This window comes from Coloeus monedula (genome assembly GCF_965178545.1).
Source record: "Coloeus monedula genome assembly, chromosome: 15".
Classification (NCBI taxonomy): Eukaryota; Metazoa; Chordata; class Aves; order Passeriformes; family Corvidae; genus Coloeus; species Coloeus monedula.
In genome coordinates this window covers 14,334,080-14,353,798 of record NC_138795.1, presented here as the reverse complement: position 1 = coordinate 14,353,798, position 19,719 = coordinate 14,334,080, and the positions used below count along the sequence as shown (strand labels likewise).

The following is a 19,719-nucleotide window of genomic DNA, read 5'->3' as shown; positions in this document are numbered from 1 at the left end:
TCAATATACCTCTTGGCACATGATAGCAACTGAAAACTCTCCTAGACCACAGCCTACTTGGCACTTCTTTATCAACTTATTCGCTTCTATTGTGTTTACAAAGTGGTGCTAATGAAGGCAATCTCCAGGGTTTTTGGTGGGTTTTTTAGGCGTGGGGGACTAGTTCTGGTTGCAGACACTCTCCCGGCAAGGAAGGAAAAGACTCCCATGGAATGATAAAGGACTCACTGTTACACTATTACAGGAGAGGAATTGCATTAACCCCTGCCCTTCCCCATTGTACTTGCTGCCCACTGAAAACAACAACAGAATTACTAAAATCCCACACTCTCTAATGGGATGGTAATAGGATTCAGAGGCCATTAGGGTAAAGGCAATCCATATTTTACAGTTTAATAAGCTCTTGCTGAAGATGCTGGATCCCTCTTCAAAGCCAACAATTACTGATTTAGTATTAACAAATCCTCAACTGCCAAGACTGCACAATGCATTCAAGATGAAGTCAACAGCTTATAGTGACAGACTTTAAAAATGTGTGTAGGGAAATGAAATCACTTAAACTGAAATAATTTGTAATTTTACAGTGATACTGGTTATTACTGTCATTTCATATTCCTCTATATCCAGATCTCATGGTTACTCAAGTTTGAACATAATTCAGAGTTACGGGGTGTTTGTTGTAGAAGACAAGTACTTTTGTCCTGTTTTCTAAGCATACACCTCTCCTCACAAAGGAATAAAACACTCAACAAAGAACTATGGGACCAAGTACGTAATGAAATCACAGATAACCACACAGACAATCTTTTGATGTTATGATCACCTACAACTGGATTGCCTACTAGGCTGTAGATTCAAAAGAACCCATCATTTTCTAATAGCATGTCTTGAAACATAGGGTGCACAATACAAACTAACTGTCCTGCTGTTTACTGTTCTTTAAAAACACTGGTTAATGTATTTTTGAAAGGCAAATGTGCTGAAGATTTTCTTAGGTCCTTTTAAAAAAGCATCATCTTATCTGTATTTTTGTTGTATCCAGTTATTCCCCATTCCCTTGTGTAACTGGCTGGAGATATAAAGAACAGTCCACTCCTTGCATTTCCTGAACCCAAAGATACGCCCCTACCAATAGTGCTGCTGGATCTAAACCCCACCTTTTTACTGTTCTTTTGTTTACACTTCTTACAGGGGGGAAAAAAAATCCCGACGAAAACAGACGTGTTTTTTAGAAGTGATAAGTCTGGAACTCAGTTTTACCCCCACAAGAGGCACTATATCTAAAAATATGGACCATTGCTGTTTAAAATAATTATTTTGTGCCTGAGAGCTCATAATCACACAAACAAAACAACAGGAAAGCAAAATAAAATAAATGACCATAAAACAATTAAACCCAAAAGCCTGCCATCATTTCAAATTGAGGAAGCCAGTTCTTCACCATCTATAAAGGTGATGTTTTCATATAATCAGATATTGCAACTTCACACACCAGAATCAGGCTGATCTTCAAAGTTTTATGTGCTGTTTATGTGGAGAACTACTAGACTTCATTAACAGCCACGCATATTCACTATTTATCACGACATATTAATAATGAATCCAAACACATCTTTTATGACCACCACAATTTTATGTTAATGGCATAAACTTAATAAAAACTGAGCTGGTAGTTTTCCTGCTGAAAACGCTGAAGTTTGAGATCCACTTCCACAACTTTGTTTTGTCACATCTAATGCTTAAAGAAAGTTTTCAGTACACTCAAAGAACAGTGGGGGAGGGGAACCACAGTGATTCCTTCAACAGTTGACTCTGTTAAGCTCACTACTGAAACAAGTTTTGTAAACTACTTTGAAAGATGCCTTCCAGAATATCTAGGGAGATCACAGAGGTTTTTGAAGCATAGCTTCCAGGCAAACTAACAAAAATAACCAGAAGCCAAGTAAAAAGGGAACTGATGCTCTAACTAATTCTATGACAGGAACTGTCCTATCAATATTTTACAATGCAAAGCAGAACTACAACATAAACAGAAGAGTCAAATACCACCCAAATAGCCTCTTTAATGAGAGAAACAGAGAGCATATGAACCATTAATTTCTGAAGGACCTTTGTATATATATACACATATATATATGTAAATTTAACATCTAATTCCACTTAACTAACCACATTGTTTATAATAGAACAATGCATGTATGTCATTGTGGCACAGCCAGCCTCCGGAGCCAGGATTTCTTTCAAGTCCAGATAATGTGGTGCTGGAGCATGTCCAGAGAAGGAAATGGAGCTGCAGAAGGGTCTGGAGAGTCAGTCATGTGAGGGAGTTGGGGGTGTTTGTCCTGGAGAAAAGGAGGCTCAGGGGGGACCTTCTGGCTCTCCACAACTCCCTGACAGAAGGGGGCAGCCAAGTGGGGGTCAGGCTCTCTCCCAGGGAACAAGGGACAGCACCAGAAGCAATGGCCTCAGGCTGCACCGAGGGAGGTTCAGGTTGGACATCAAAAAGAATTTCTTCACTAAGAGGGCTGTCAGACATTGGAAGGGGCTGCCCAGGGACATGGTGCAGTCACCATCCCTGGAGGTGTTCAGGAAACAGCTGGGTGTGGCACTCAGCGCTCTGGTCTGGTTGACACGGTGGGAGTCAGTCACAGCTTGGACTCAATGATCTTCAAGGTCTTTTCCAGCCTAAATGATTCTGTGATTGTGTGAATACAGTTTTCAAAGAGAAAACAGAACCTTCCACCACAAGTGATCTGTTAATTCAGAAGATTTCACGTTAGAAGGTAGTGAATGAGGATGAAATAATTTCTTAAGGCTGGCCACGGCTAATGGGGTAAACATGAAGAGAAAATACGCTGCCTGCACTGAAGCCCGATCTGCTTCACATTTGACACGTGCTGTCTCAAAACACCATTTTAATTTTTATTTCAGTCATTCTAAAAGATCCTCTCAGAAAAGGTAGCAAGGAGATGCAATATAATGAGCTATAATACAATAATCATGGTCTGGATCTCTGTCAAATTCCTCAGAACACAAATGAGCATTTATCAGGAATTTGCCCAAAACAAATAATTTACACTCATTTCTGCAACACAACAGACTTGATTCTCTTCCATTCAGCTCTTTGTTAACTCTGATTAATTACTTCACTTCCAAATTTCATTAGAAACATATTCATCTTTTCTAGGTTGCAACAACTGATATGCTGCATCTCGAAGTCTCATATTAGAAAACTGAACATCTGTCCATTCCTTACATTCTACTGACCTCTAGAGACTGCATGTATATATGTATAGCACATATACATTATTTATGTCCACGTACACATACCAGAGCAACAGTACAATAGGGTGACTTTAGGAGAAATCTGCATTCAGCATCTGATGTTACAGTTTTGACTTTAATCCCACACTGTTCTCAGAAACGTTTTTCTTTTCTGCAGAAATCTCTTGCTATTTCCCCCCCTCTTCTCTTTGTGTCCTTCCAACACAAACACACTATGCCTTATCAGTTATGTACAGAATTAGGCTACAACTACAAATATCAATATAAATACTGAGATAATCCAGGCTTCATTTAAGCATTAATACCTGTTGGGGAGGGGAGTGCCACAGGTCAGACACTCCGAGTACCTGAAAAACAGACATCATTGTATGTGGGGAGAGGAGACCAGTCTCTCCCAGCCCAGTATCAACACTTGCTCCCCCACCAAATGATAACATCTTGCAGCAGATTCCTTGTTTCCATTCTGCTGCCAGGGAAAAAAAACTGTCTACAAAAGCCTGTGTTAGGTTTGACATTTAGACCAAACTGAAAGGACTGAAGTGGTTGAATTTGTCAACTAAAATCTATTCAAAATAGACATTAATCCAGTAACAAAGAGAAATGAGGGGAACAGAAGAGACTGTGTTCTTCCCTAACAACGTTAGAATAACTGACACCGTTAAGAGCCATTACTTGGTGGTACTGCGTGGTCAAGTACAACAAGAGGCATTGCCACAAATATGTACAAAATTAATAGGTGGCATTTCAAAGGCACATACTCCAACTGAAAATAGTTGGTATTCGGTTCCCTATCAAAATTCCTGGAAAACCTGTATTGGATTTTCTAACACTGTCAATGTTTCATAGAGAAGGCCCACTTATCAAACACTTTCATGTGATTTTATTCCTGAAATCTCACAGACAAGTTTAGAAGAACAACGTCCTGCTTCAAAAAAACCTTTCTCTGAAAAGCTTTTTCACTTTTAGAAAATAATTTATTTTTGAGGTCAGGGGGATAAAGCCCTCTAATGCAATGTTTTACCGTGTTATAATCACATTTCATGTGATAATAATACAAATTTTATTTGATTTGGAATCAGCTATGAGCCACAGGTTGAATTTTATTAAATAAGAGTAAGCTATAGATAGCAACTGAGCTCCATATCTTCAAAAATTGCATGCACAGAGTAAGAACTGTGCTAGCTAAATATATTCTACACAATACAGCTAAAAGGACTTACATCCCCTGCTTTGAGTTACTTGGGAGTTAATGCATCATTAATGAGGAAAATATATACAACCATGTCCTCCTTTAGAAGATTCTTAAGATGATTTCATCGCCAAATCCTATTTCTAGTTTTAAAATTATTTTTATTCATATTTTTATTTACCTATTTTAATGATACTATCACAGTCTGATATAGATGCAAGCCTCACAAATAAGTCATTAAATTACTGTTATCTGCAGTACATTTTCCTGTGCACACATCCCAGCTTTATATTTCAATAATTTCCTGCAGACTCCTAGACATATATTCCTCCTCAGTTCCAATAATGTGAGACTAGATATGTAATTTTAAATTTCTAATGGGCTTAAATTAAAATACATGGATTCAGATTTTTGCTGTTGTTTGTACATAAATAAGCATCCAGAGACAAACCTAGAAATACACTGCTGCTGCTACTGAGAAATATGGCACTAAACTCAGTTGTGGCCCGAATTATTGACCCTATGCAGCTATTCTGAGCTTTCAGGAGTGTACTCCTAAATAAAATCCCAGTATACAAATATGCTTGCTTTTCTCTTCCTGACTTTGAGAACTGAGAAATACAAAGATAAAAGTTTATTCCTTAGGGCTAGATTGTGTCATAAGCCTTTAAACTGAATTTGCCAATGTTTTCAACAGGGAATTCTCTTTAGAAACTGGTGACATATTACAATCTTTTAAACTAAATTATGTACCATTTCAGTGAATTGACAAGTCTGAGAATGAGGAAGGTACGAGAACATAATTCTGGTGATGTTCTCACTGCCAACAGTCGGGCTTATTTTTCTGAATGACACAGAATTTTAAAAATGTGAAAGTGCTCATGAACTTTTGGCCATGGCCAACTGAAATGCTCAACATTCAATGGCCATGGCTAATGGTCTCTAAAACAGTAGGAGCTACTAAGTTTGAGAAGAAAAACTACACAACCATTCAATAAATACATACAGCATTACATTTCCTAATCCATACTCATGGAACGCAGAAAGATTTCACTTCCTCCGCATATCGAGGACACAGACAGTTTTCTGAAGGTTAAGGAATTACCTTACCTAATGTACACAATTGTGGGCATGCACAACTTGAGAAATTAATTAAAGAAGCAGAACATCAAGGAAACTCCTACTGGCAATAGCAAACCTATATGGGGAAAAAACCCCCAATCCAAATAAACAACAAAAAGAACCCCCAACCAACCTAAAGCTTGGCAGATTAAAGAAATTTTGGCACACACATCTGCAAAAACCCATAAAAATACTAAACCTAAGCCACAATAAATAAATAGCCTACAATGCTAATTACATGAGAGGACTGTAGATATCTGCCACTCATTTTTAATCTGCATTTTTTCCCAATTATAAGCAGAAGTTGAAATTTTCTTACACATTAAGTAGCAAACAAAATAAAGGCATGCTCCTATGTATTATAAAATTCAGTCAAACAATTTTAGTTCAAAAAACTGAAATCTCTTCTCTAAAAGGTCTTCAAATAATTCTTGTTTTTCCTTTTTTAGTTAAGGTACAAATAGATACAAACCAGTTGCACACAGAGAGATCACATTTTTAGCATCACTAGCCTAAGTTTTGCATGTTTATCCTGCTTTACATGAAAAGCTAGGATTAAAGAAAAACAACACACATTTAGGGTTTTGAATTTGAAATCAGTTACGGTTGATGATCATCTCCAAAAATAAATATTCCCACAGATAGAGGTCAGTGGTTGCCTGAAATTGCATCAGTTAGTGCCTGATCCTCCACTCCTTTGGGACTGCTTTATTATATTATCAGATTAATTAAAACAGTAGTTTTAGCATAGAACATCACAGTTTTCTATTCACACATTTGCCATTAGGTGCTTACAATTTATTGATCTGAGACTCATCATAGGGCTTTTCTCAGAATTTAACCACATAAGAAGCTGGTAACTCAAAATTGTTAACAGCTAAAAAAAAGTACACATAAAATAGCATACAAATAATGTTTTTTTTGTCTTTTATGTGTTGATTTGGTAAGCTCTTGCTATTCTGAAAGGAAAGCAACTTCACTGTACTAGAATTCTAATTTTGAGGTGACGTGCATTTATTTTCTTAATTTATAATAAAACATCTGTATTTTGTGGCTGTATTTAAAAAACAAAAAACAAACCCATAACTTTTAGGGACATTCTTTCTGCCCTTCCTGTAAGACAACACAGATCAAACAATGTTAATACTAGTGATAAAATTTTAAGAGGTGAGTAAAAACTAAAAGCCTTAAAAGAAGACAAATGGTTGTATCTACATGTGTCATTTCAGCACATGTGTCTCTTCAGGTTTTCAGATAGAATAGCACCTACAATAATGATGTAAAAAATATTGATCTCATATTATGGAACTACCAACAGCCTTGAGGTTTTTCTTTGGTTTTTGTAATCTCACTGCATTTCTTTCTCTAGATGAAGTAATCTTTACATTGCTCTCCAGCAACATCTACTGGAACATCAGTAAAATGCTGCTATTTCTATTAATCACCCATTTAACATCTAGTAGGGCAGAGTTAGCAAATGCCAAAAGCAGAGATAAATGCTCTGCAATTCAGATCCTGTATTCTGGGCTCAAGCACATCAAGGTGGCTCAGCTTCAGCCTTTTACTTTTCTGCCATTATCATAAGGACCAAAGTCTTCATGACTAATTCCTACCAGAAGTCATCTACCATTTAGACTCAGACATACTTTATTTAAGTCCCAAAATATCATTTAAAGTACCAAATTACATCCAGGACTTCCATTTTTGTCAGAGAAGTTACTCCTAATTTCGGTTTGATCCAAACAGAACTGAAGCATTAAAAGAGCTTGGAAGAACATACAGAAATGTTTCAAAAGGTGAAACAGAGGTGGAGTGGCAATTCCAGTGCCAAAAAACAAACAAGTTCAGCAAACCCATAGTTAAAAAGTAAAAATAAAAGTAAAAATATCCGCAGCAAAACAGTGAAACATTTACAAGTTCTGATTTCAAGTCCTCAGAAAAGAAAAAAATCTGTCCCTCTGTATGAGGATGAAAGTGTGTGACTAACTACCACTGAAGGTAAGGAGCATGGTTTGAAGTCCCCTTTCACTGATGGGAGACTCTGCTTGCCTGGGGGCTCGATCCCTTGAGCCGTGTGCTGCCTTGTCACTGCCTATCTCGTACAATCAGCTCCTGCAAAGGTACACACAGCACTGCCACGGAATTCACAAGGCACGAGCACTGCGCATTCGGATGGCTGCAGGCAGGAACGAGCCATTTGGGGAAACTTGCATAAAGACCAAAGTTCTCAAGTAAACATATTCATTTCACTCTGCAGGGTGCTCATCTGTAGGTCTGCAACACTGAATTGTGCCTATCAAACAATGTTTACTCTATGACAGCTTACAAAGTTCGCTTTTCCCAGCTCTGCTTACAGCCAGCCAGTAAGTGCTCCACTTTACAAATAACTGATCCCTACAATACTATTTGCTTTCTTCTAGAGCCCTAATAATAGTCTAACTATCCTTGACTGCCTGTTCACTCTTCAGTGTGACAATGAAATTCAGAATATCACTGTTGCTCAGAATCCCTTCCTCCTATTTTGAGTCAGTTTGCTGATACAGAGAGCAACTGTAAAATGTAGGGAGAGAAAAAAGGCACCAAAGCCAGTGACGACCAGAAACAGGCGCCCCAATAGTTAAATATTCCAGTTGTGAATAAAAAGCACTTACTAAAATTATTTCTGCCTTTGGAGTCCCTATAAAACCTCAATGCATTTTTATAGAGAATAAAAGGGCACGTTTCCCAAAACCACAAACCCTTTAGGCTACAGAATTTTATATTATCACAAGACTTAAGTTCATAGGCTTTGCCTGAAAAATTAGCTCCTCTCAGTAACAGTTAAACAGAAAGCCCTTTATTGTAATCCAAGTGCACTTGCGGACAGCACTTTCAGAGTTAACTGCATTTGACAACTGACATAAATCCATTATTCTAATTTGGTGATTGCTTTACTAAACACAGATGCATTTTATGAGTTTTAGTCACGTATTTCATTCAGGACGCTACTTAATCTCAATTTACAAAACATAAACACGAAATAGGTTTTACAGTATGTCTAAAAGGGTATAGCTACTCATCTGACAAAATGCCAGGCAAACAAACCATATTCACCTAGACTTAAACTCAATACTAGATTTTACCTTACACAATAAATAGTAAATAAGTATTTTTTTTTAAAATTTAGCTGTTGCAATCAAATTGCAGAATCCAAGCTCCCTGAGGGTTGTAAGACACTAAAGCTTTTCTTACACTGAGATTTAAGCACTGAATTTAACCTCAAGCAAAGTCCAGCTTTCATAAAAGCTGACTCTCTGATTTATTCTGATACACAGAGAAAAGGGGGGAAAAAAACAAGCATTGTGAATACAGCATCCTCAGACCCCATTTCTAATTCAATTTATAGCACATACTTTACATCTTAAACAAAAGGAATCTGATACAACACCGATGCTGCCTCTTGCTGCAGTTGCCTGCCTCAGTTACAGAACGCTGAAAATCCACCGCTCCGACCAAGCACTCCATAAAACATTCGGATTCAGACACTTCTTACCTGCCTCAGTTGAAGGCTTCCTTCCCTTGTTAGCAGTATGAAGCATTCTCCAGCCTTCCCAATCCTTAGCACCGGCCTCAAATTGCACCGCTAAGTCCCTTTTTTGCAAGAAAACGCTTATTGAAAGTGATTAGTTTTTGTTGTCCCTTTTAAGTCCCTCCTGCAGGAAAAAGCCGGGGAGCGATGTGACGCCACCTTTTAATCTTTTGCGAGAGTGAAAAGGCAGAAAAGGAGCGCTCGATCAAACTGAGCTTCACACATGACTAAAACTCGGCGGAGAGGCTGCGAGCTCTGGCTGAAGCACCACTAGGCGTGAGTGTAAGAACAGAGAAGAGGGGAGAGTCAATGAAATGTGACAACGTATGTGCATCAAAGACGGGGAAGAGGGAGAGAACAATGAGAGAGAGATCGCGACAGCAACGAGGGAAGGAGAAAGAATGAGAATGGGAGGCAGAATAAGCCTGAAGAAAAGAGGAGAGTTTTGAAGCAAAGAATTCGCAGAATAAAGCCAAAGTGTCTGGCAGCTTCTGTTTTTATCTCAGTGAGCATGACATACTGCCTCTCTCATTTAGCAACACATTCGTGTCTCTTCCAGGTTTGAAAACTGAGATAATCACAGTGTGTGCCTGTTTTCGCCTGACTGGCACACTTGTGTGCAGTATACCTGAGATGCCCCCCAACCATCTTCTGGAAATGCATTTATGTGCAATTAACTTCATATATTCATTAGGAGAGACACCCCTCGCGCCCCCAAAAAACAGGAGCTGCTAATTTCTACTTCAATTTACAATGTAGTTTAACTGGCAGATGGAATTCTACTTATAACTACTAACAAACTGCCACTGATAAACAAATGACTGAACAAATGTTTGATGTTGATAACTGAGTTATCATAGCAACATATTAGTATTGATAAATCTGTTTTTAAGAAAAAGTATTACAGACACTTTTATTTTATTTAGCCTGTAATTTCTAGATGAAGTTGCTCTAAGTGGTAGAAGAAGAAACTTGACCCAGAACTTACATTTTTAAAGGAATGCATCAGAGATACGTTCATATTTCCAATGTTTTTAAAAAACAATTACAAGCTAACCCCCAAATTTCAAATTTAATTTTGAATTCCCACCCATTCAGAAAAGATGCACACACTAAGCCCTCATACAAGTAGGGTTCATTTTCATGCAAGATGGGTGTGTGGATTGTTTGGGTCTTTGGTTGGTTGGCAGGTTTTTTTCTAACTACAAACACGTAACATCAAGGCAGCTTCTGTAATTTGCTTTGTTCATACGTTCTACCTTTACACGGGCAAGGCAAATGGGCTTTTTGCCAATTAGCAATTGGTCAGCTGGCCCAAAGCACACAAGGTACCTGTCCACAGAACTGACACAAGTCCACAACCAGAGTCAGCTTTACGAGGAGCCAACATGCAATAGGAACAAACCTGAAAAAGAAGATGTATTTTCCTTGCTGCAGCACCCTATTTGGGCTATTGGATCTGACCACCTCAACTGCATTAGGGAAAAGGAAGGACAAAGTCAGTGACTTAAGATGCTGGAAATCTGGATCTACATCTGGACTGTACAGAGTAGTGCTGTAGTAGCTCATGCAAGTCACACAGTGCTACATTCTGGCATCTGGGTCTTAAGGTACTCAGGTACCTTAAAAGAATATTTCAACAGCTTTGCATAACTTGGCATCCTCTTTTGTAAGGGTTTTCCAGTTTCAGAGAGGAGGTTATAAAGATGAGTTCACAAATGATTATCAGGGAATATGGGGTCAGTTTCAACCCCAAGTAATTCTATATCATTATTATACCACAAAACTTTTAAGAATTGATGCTTTTCTATGAATGTTTGCCTCGAGAACTGCACCAGAAACCATCATAGTAAGCTCTGGACAGATAGAATCCAGCTTTCATATTTGTATCGCAACACTTGCAAAACAACTCTTTAAACATGCAAACCCCAACCTATTGATAAATTTGTGATTGCTTCAGCATTTCACCTCTTATTTTTTTGCCCCCCGGGGACTGGGAATACACTGACATAAATATGGATCCATTGAAATCAGACTCTCACTAACTTTCTAAAGCAGCCTTCATCATGTGAACTTAAGAGTAAACTTAGCACAAGAATACTAGTGAGTACACTGGGCTTTTAAATCTCTCTATATGTGTATCAGTGCACCACTAGCTGACCTAGCACAGGAGCAGTTTGTGTGATGGATCAAGTATTCCTTCATGCTCTGCTGGTTTAAGGAGTCCAATGGATTCCTTACACTGTTTTAAAAGCCTACTGTTTTATGGAAATAACACCACCTGAAAATTCAGGGGGACAGAAAGATGAGGGAGAAATAGAGATTCATGAGTTTAGTTATTGCATTTTTTTCCAGAGTATTATTAGCAAATACTCTAAAGGAACTGCCTCACTACCTTTTGAAAAGAAAACAAGCAAAATTAAGTCCCAAGCCCTATAAGAAGCCCCTCTGTCTATGCAGTGTGTGCACAGGCACAGGCCTGTGCACACCTAGAATGAGTAATGGGAACAATTAGGGGAGAGATCTTTCCTGCTTCCCATTCATTTTGTATTTTCCCACCCTTATTGGTAAATTGCTTTTCTCATGCAGGTCTTGATAAGAAGTTTCTGCATCTCTTATAACGTAGATTATATCCATGACAACAACTTTCAGAAAATGCAAACACATACATACATACTTCTAGAAGTATTTATTCATTCTCACAGGCCTATCTACAAATTCACAATGGAATCAAATGCCTGCATTTGCATCCAAGGTCAACAAAACACTTGAAAACATGCATGCAGCTTGTTTGTTTTCATGGAAGACATAAGACTGTGGCTAAAACTAAGCATGAGCTTATGCACTGAAAAAAAAAATTGTTTTTTACAAGAACTGACCTTGTGTTTGAACTAAAAGTGTTTGGACACTGAACTGCTTGACTCCTTACAGCTCCAGTGAGCAAGGCAAGTCGTTCTCCTATGGAAGTTACTCTATAAATCAGCCACATTTTCATAAGACAGGTGAGGCTTTGACGAACATGAATGTGAAAACTGTATTTTACTGCTGTTAAATGTGCTTCCACTTAAGCTTCCTCAAGCAGTACTCCAGGAGCACACCAGCACTATGCCAGAGAACATTACAAAATAACTACACACAGAAATGTACCAGTAATGCCATTTTGTGCAGAGATATAAATAGCTGATTTCCAGCCCTTTTTTTCACACTTTCACCATTACAGAGAAAATAACTAAACCAGAGCTTTCCCCTCAATCTTACCTGAAGAAGCCAAGTTTAAGTTTAATCACAGAAAACCTCTTGATACCATACTTGTCTACTCTGCTAGAAATCTGGATTATTCTCCTGTGTGTTTTCGGTCTAAGAAGTCCTTAGTCCCCATGCAAACACATCCTTTGTGACCTCAAACTTCTGCAGTAACAGAACAGTTTTAGAACATTCACCACACTGCGTTGTTCCAATGATGCTGAGTCCAACCCACCCCCTCCAATCCTCTCCCAGCAAACACAGTGTCTTCTAGAACAGGGAGCATCACACAGCACATCATGGGGAAATAAAGGGGCAAATGACTACAAAAGCACTCACACCTGTCACGGGGACTACTGGCCAGAAACAATGATTGACTGCAAGTCCTCTGGAGTTTAAGGAAAGGCTCTGGTTATGCAGAAGGGCCAATGACCACTTTCTCTTAGCAATATCCTTCTTTACTTTACATCTGGCAAAGACGTTCTTTGCCAATTATCTAGTTGGGTGACACAAACACAGAATTAATTTTTCCAGCCTTTTGGTTTTGTTTCTTCTGTTTCTGACCTGAAGACAGACTGTGTCTGAGAGCATCTATTATTTTTTTTTCAGTTACATCTGTTGGTTTAATAAAACATACCACTTTTTTCTGCCACAAACCCTGTTCCAATATCACCTTTGGATCTCTAACACCACAAGCACTATAAAAGTAGAAGGGCATGGTGTGGCCCTTCATCTCTCCCCAGACTCCATTCCCTAGAATGGATCTGTTCACTGCTCAGAGGGAATATAGGAGGAGCACAAGGGCTAGAAGTGAGGCAAAGCATACAAGAAAGTCCCTTGTGTCTTATATTGCCTATACTTAACTTCTCAGCACCCAATTTACAATGAGAAATGCAATTGGTGTGGTGAAGGATCAGACATGATTTCACTGGTGAGAGGCACAAAATAAAGACATTGCACAAGAATAAGCTACACACAACATCCTGACAGGGTGAAGAAAAACTGTGATGCTATTGCTGGTAAGAATTATAAAACCCTTTAAATGCTGCTTTTTGAGCATAACTGAATACATGTGGTAACATCATTATAAATTAAAACTGTTTATGACCTCCATTTGGTCCAAACACTACAATCTTACTCACTATATGCATGGTTGAACAAACTGATCTACGACTGCCTGTGTTATACGATAGAAGGGATAGCCAAGTTTCTGAAAAGGAAACAAAAAGAAAATCCCAGCAAAAGCAGCTTGTAATGACTCATGCAGATTTCTCAATGGCTACTGAAAATAATCTTTGAATCCTATCATTGTCAACTCAGTGAGTGATAATAACTAATACCTAAGTTCTTATTTTATTTACATAGTTAATTTCTATTTTTCTCTATTTCATAAAAATAAGTGTTAATATGTTTTGAAACCTATCATTTAATGAATGAATGGAAATCAGTACTTCCATAAATTCTTCTAAAATACTAAAATAGGAGATAATCAGTATGTTCTTGATTATTTGGGTATAAAATTTTCAAAGAACTTGTAATTCCACCCCACCCTTGTATTTATTTGTAAAACCATAGAGGAATATGCATTTAAACAACATTTCAAGAGTCACGCTTCTGTGGCACCAACTTCTTGTCTGCTCCATACATTTACATTTAGACTTTTTACTCCAATTATAGTCACACATGCTAAGGCCTTTCAAGACTCCTCAGTACCTCAAACAATTCCTGAAGTATCTCCCACAGAAGATTTACATTTTTTAAACCAGCAGTAAACCGATTACTTTCATCTGTGCCTAAATGGCAGCCAGTGCATGTGAACCTCAGGGATGGGAAGAATCATTTACCTACAAGGTTCAGGTGTACCTGATTTCTTCCTGCCATGGGCTGAGAGCTCCTCCACGCTGTGCAGGCACATTTTGCTTGCAAAGACAAAGGCTGGCTTCCAGGAGAGCACTGTGAGGCTCGTAAAGCATTTTCTTCACAACTAGGTAATTTAAGTTCTCTACATGAAATACAAATCTACGCTGAGACAACAGAGTACACAGCTTCACTGAGTGCACAATTTATTTCAGAGTACAGGGGAACACACTTAGAAACTGAACAAAGCCTAGTTTTACTGCCCAGTCCCCTAAATTAATATGCAACATTCATGCCTTAAGTATACCCTTGAGCATTCTCTGAGCCACAGCTTTGAAGATGTGTTGGTTTCCTATGCACTAACTTGACCTATATTCAGGCTGACTTCTATTCTGAGATTATTTCTGCTGTGAATTCAATTCCAGCCTCTATATACACTCCTTTGCTACACCTGTGATACAGATGGCAAAAAGCAGAAGGATGTCAACAAATTAAAAGGCCACTGCTGTCATTGCCTAACAACAAGGGTAATCAAAAAACTCTTTTTTTGTAAGCTGATCTTGACACAAGCATATTTCCTCGATAATGTGGAAGCACAGAACCAAATCTATAAAGCTTTTTAAATTGTTTGCTTTTATGTCAGGGTCCAAAGACCTGCTGCCCTGCTGGAGTCAGGTTTGATCTGTGGCATGAGCCAAGGATGCCAAAAACTGCAAGAAATGACCAAAAAATGGAGACAGGGAAGTGAGGAACTTTTTATTTTCAGAGAAAAGTTCCAAGATGAAAACAGAAAAATGGCTCTCCATCTCTAATACAGGACACAGCAGAGGAAGCAAAAAACAGGAACCAAAGTCTTACTTTTTTAAAACTTGCTCTTGTTTACTCATGTTCTGATCCACAATTTTTGTACCAGAACTCCACTTTTCTACTATATATACAGCACAAGGTCTTACAGCATTAGGTCTCACCCTACTAGTAACACCTGACAATTCGTTAAGTGCTTCAAATTGTTTCATGTAATGATCAAGAGAACATGTATACTATAATAGAACACCTAAAATGCCACTTATCTCACAAAACAAAATTGTCAAGCCCTCTGAGTTTACTAGGTCAGCTCAAAGACCCCATGAGAACTTGGAAGACTTCCATTCCTGCACAGATATCCTAGAGCTGTGATGAGCAGGAACACTGGAGGGACTGCTGAACCAGCAATCCCATAACAACAGGGTATAGAAAGCAGGGCATGATCCCCACATGCAGAGCCCTACTCACCACATGAGTCAAGAGGTTCTTTTATTAAACACTTTCATGCTGCATCTAGGCTGTGACTCAAGTGAATCAGTTAATAAGAAAAAGGGAAGGCAAGTTCAAGAAAGTCTGGTTTACTCCCCATCTGTTTTGGTACAGCACACAGAATAAAATTCCACCAACAAGGATTGAAAGAAGAACATAAAAAAACCACCCTTAATTTGGCATTTCCTCAGCTCTCATCAGACACAGGATACTGGTTTTGGTGAACCTGTGGTATGAACCACAACAGCTGTTCCTGCCTTTATCCCTGTCATACCACTAAGAGAATGCACACTGAAGCAAAAGAAAAAACATAAAAAAAGGTAAATGTGAAGTGCTGATTAGAATGTTGAGAACAGCAAGAGCTTGACATGATTGACTCTTGAGAACTTTAAGATACAGTGTTTTAACTAAATTGTTAAAAAGTGACAGAAATGTTCAAAAAAGCATATGCATATTAAAAATGCTATAAAAAGTGAGTATGACATTATATTACAAATGACTAAAATGTAGAAAAAAATTAAATGCACATTTTAGGTCTGGTTTTACAACTGATTCACAGTTCTGAAACGCAACCTGATCAAATTATAAATAGCAAGGTATCACTTTTTAGATATATTCATTTTCTTAAAGTTATCAATAATAAGTAATTTGGTGTATTTAAAAATAATCCCAATTTAATAATAACATTCTTCTTTTTCCCCCTCTAGATGTTTTTTTTCTGAAGAATATACAGATTTTGATTCCATGGAAACTCAACTGAGACTGTGCCACATCTTTCATACAGCTGACTGAGAGCATGGGTGAACTATCTGGCTGTTATTTGAAATGTTCTTCAACTTTATGAAGAGAGACTCATTAAAGCAAAAGCTTTCCCACAAACAGTTTCTGACAAAGTGAAAAAGTAATTAACACAAAAAGAAGAGAGAACTATTTTTACTTTTACTATTTTTCCCCCAGCCAGTTTATTACAGGCATTGTCATTTTTGACATGCTCTCTTCTGTGACAATCATGGACACAATTCAAAACTTTACTTATCAGCCAACGCTCTTTTACAATTACCTCATCCTTACTTATGAAATCTGGGATAAAATGGTACAACTTCAGGTACTGAATACCTAAAAAACCCCCTCTAGAAGCTGCCAGGAAGAGATATTAACAACACTATACAACATGTCAGTCACCACATACACTTCCCAGAAAGTGCTCGTCTTAATGCACACCAAAAGCACAACATTTAAGTGCTCAACATTAACAATTAGTTGTTAATTAACATTAACAATTTTGAAAAAACATCAAAAAACACAAAAACCCCTAAACAACAAAGCAAAGAGACAATCTTAGAGTGCTCAAATTGTCTAATAACCTCCATTTCCTCTTTCTCTGAACCTCCTGGTTTGTTTTTTTTTTCTCTCTATTTTTCTTCCTTTAAACTGTGCTTGATGAACTCAATAGAAAAATACTTGGATCCCTGATGATATTTTATATAACCTTATTCATTATAGATTTTTCTGCTGATTAAGGTTTCAAAGTAACTATAATAATGTAAAGCAATACCATGCTGCTGCTGTTTGGGGGTTTTTAGCATAAAGGATATAAGCCAGACAAAGCATAAATCATAAAACATATATGCATTCTGTTGCCTTTATCTCTACTGTAGCACCTAGTTTTTATCTCAACTAACAGGTTTCCTGTCAGCCAAATTCACAGACTATTAATTGTCATCAACCAATACACATTCACAACAAAGAAACAAAATGTGTGAAGAAACACGTAGTACTGTGAATTTCATTTTCAAAATGCTTCTCAGTTTAAGAATTAGCCAAACCCACCGTAACATTGTAAGTAATGTCTGATCCAAGGCCTAAGTAGTTCCAACATATCTTCTGGTATTCACCAGAATAGAAATATTTCTTTAGGCTTATCAAGAAGTCCATTAAGAACAATGAAAGGATGTTATTGAAATACATTCAACACCTGCTGATGCTCAAAGTCCACAAGATAAAACAAATGTTTACCACAGAGATAGCAGGAGGAAAATGTTAGTCCTGGATAAGCCACCCAACACTAAAGACACATGTGCATTTCTCTTGCTTACAGTGTCGAAATGACATCCATGGAAAAACAGCAGACAGCCTTGCATTTCTGGAGCCTCATACCACCCTCATGTAGCTCTGGAGTGATGGTAACCCAGATGCATTTGGGCTGCACAGACCAGCTCTGGGGAGGTCCAGACTGCAGGGCAGGAGAGCTGGCAAGTGCCAACACCTGTACCCTGTTAGCTGTGCCTCCCTCAGCTGACCATCAGTGACAGCATCACCACTCTCCACTACAGGGACACCTGGGCAGGGAAACCACGGCCCTTCCCCACTGCCCAGGCACATCCATCAGCCACAGTCTCCTCTCAGACCTTGCCCAGCCACACTGCTGTGGTGCAGTACCACCTGTAGGACTGCACCTACAGGTCTCAAAGCAGCTCATGGAATTAGACAAACACCCCAGTGCTCTGCTATGTTACACACTGAGAAACCTGTTCTTACCAGGATGACTGTGCTCACATGTACCCCAGTGACCTTCCTCTGCCAGAAGGGTCAGCAGGAAGGCTGATCCTGCCAAACTAGAGCTGCACCATTCGCTAACCCTGTAACACATTTACAGGTTTTGTTATGACATCTGATATTTACTAAAACAGCAAATAAGGAGGATGTCACTGCTCGAGCTATTCAGCTACAAACACAGTGCTTTGCCCCCCAAACCATTAAAACTGAGTTTAACACTTAGCTGGAGAGGCGGCATCTACACCGAGGGATGGCAGGCGGGTGGTTTCACTCCCGGGACGTTCGTCTCTAACACAGCACTCGCTTAAGGCTGGGACCCTTTGCAGACCGAATCTTTCTACGCACAAAGGTGCTCGGGACAGAGGAACCCAATGCTCCCTCTCCCCTGTCCGGCCTAGCTGCAGCCAGCTGCCCCGGGGAGTAAAGCAAGGAGAAGACAGGAAATTCCCGATTTTGCTATGGCTGTGTTTTTTTTTCATACAGTCACAGAATGGTTTGGGTTGGAAGGGTCCTTAAAGATCATCTAGTCCCAATCCCCTTCCCTTCGGCAGGCACACACCTTCCACCTGAGGAGGGTTTTTGTTGGTTGTTTTGGTTTGTTGGTTCTTTGGGTGGAGGGAAGGAGCGTTGTTGCTGTACTTGCTTTTCTTTTCACCGGGAGCTCGGCTCCCAGCAGCTGCCCGAGCAGCCCGGCTCCCGAGGCCGTGCCCCGCCTGAGCCTCGGCCGGAGCGGAGCCGCTCCCGCTGCCAGCCCCGCCTCGCTCAGTCTCCCTCCCGGCCCCGGGGGAGCGGGCGCTGCCCCCGCACGGACGAGCCGCACCTGGGGCGCTCGGGAAGGCACCTGCACGGCGAGGCACGGACAGGACCCCCGCCCCGGGGTCCGGCACACGGCTTCTCTTTGGAGCAGAGGAGGTGACCGTCCCGGGCCGGGGGCAGCGGCACGGCAGAGCCCACGAACGCCTCGCAGCAGCCACGGCAGCCCCTCGGGCGAGCTCCGAGCTCCGAGCCGGGACCCTCCTGACGCCGCCGCGGATGCTGCAGCCGGAGGGCTGCGGGCAGCACCTGCCGGCCGGCCCTGCTGAGGGAAGGTCAGAGGAGAGAGGAGCGGGATGTGATACAAACCAGAACTGACAGCGGCTGAGCAGAGACACAGCTCCAGCCAGAGGAGAGCAGAGATTCTTCGGATACCAGTTGCGGCTGTGATGTGCTATGAATTCCTGAGCAGCCCGGCTGGGCTCACCGATCAAAAAGAGATGCCAAAGGGCCAACACTAATGGCAAGTCTGTCTCGCCACAGTCATCAGCATGACAAGGCTGATGCCGTAGGTGCCTGAAGAAACAGATCTTTTATTTTCTCAGAGACCCAGGTATAGACTATGGGCTTAGCTCATGCATAAAACCCAAAATTAGGACAGCTGATGGCTGCTAGTAATGTGAACAATTAAAGACTATAGTTTTCACTTTAAATTAACAATTTTAAACACAGGATTCCAGTGAATTTTTAGCTACACTGCTACTGAATGAAAAAAAAACCCCAAACCTAAACCACCTTTTTACATGAGTCTGAGCTGAACACTTTAAGTTATAATCAAACCTTATTAAAATTT

The 19,719-nt window shown here is 39.7% G+C and overlaps 1 protein-coding gene across 6 annotated transcripts in view; it reads right to left on the bottom strand.

Moving 5' to 3' along the window:
• The window catches only part of TENM2 (teneurin transmembrane protein 2), a gene marked incomplete at both ends in the record, with an annotated part of 482,831 nt that overhangs the window by 325,182 nt on the left and 137,930 nt on the right, over positions 1 to 19,719 (bottom strand). For 2 of the 6 annotated variants that reach the window (XM_082291377.1, XM_082291378.1), the window contains one exon: positions 9,129 to 9,174. The exons of the other annotated variants lie outside the window; for them this stretch is intronic. In XM_082291377.1, coding sequence (XP_082147503.1) covers positions 9,129 to 9,174 — 46 coding nt within the window. Of the gene's footprint in view, positions 1 to 9,128; positions 9,175 to 19,719 lie in introns of those variants that run through there. 6 annotated transcript variants of the gene reach the window in all.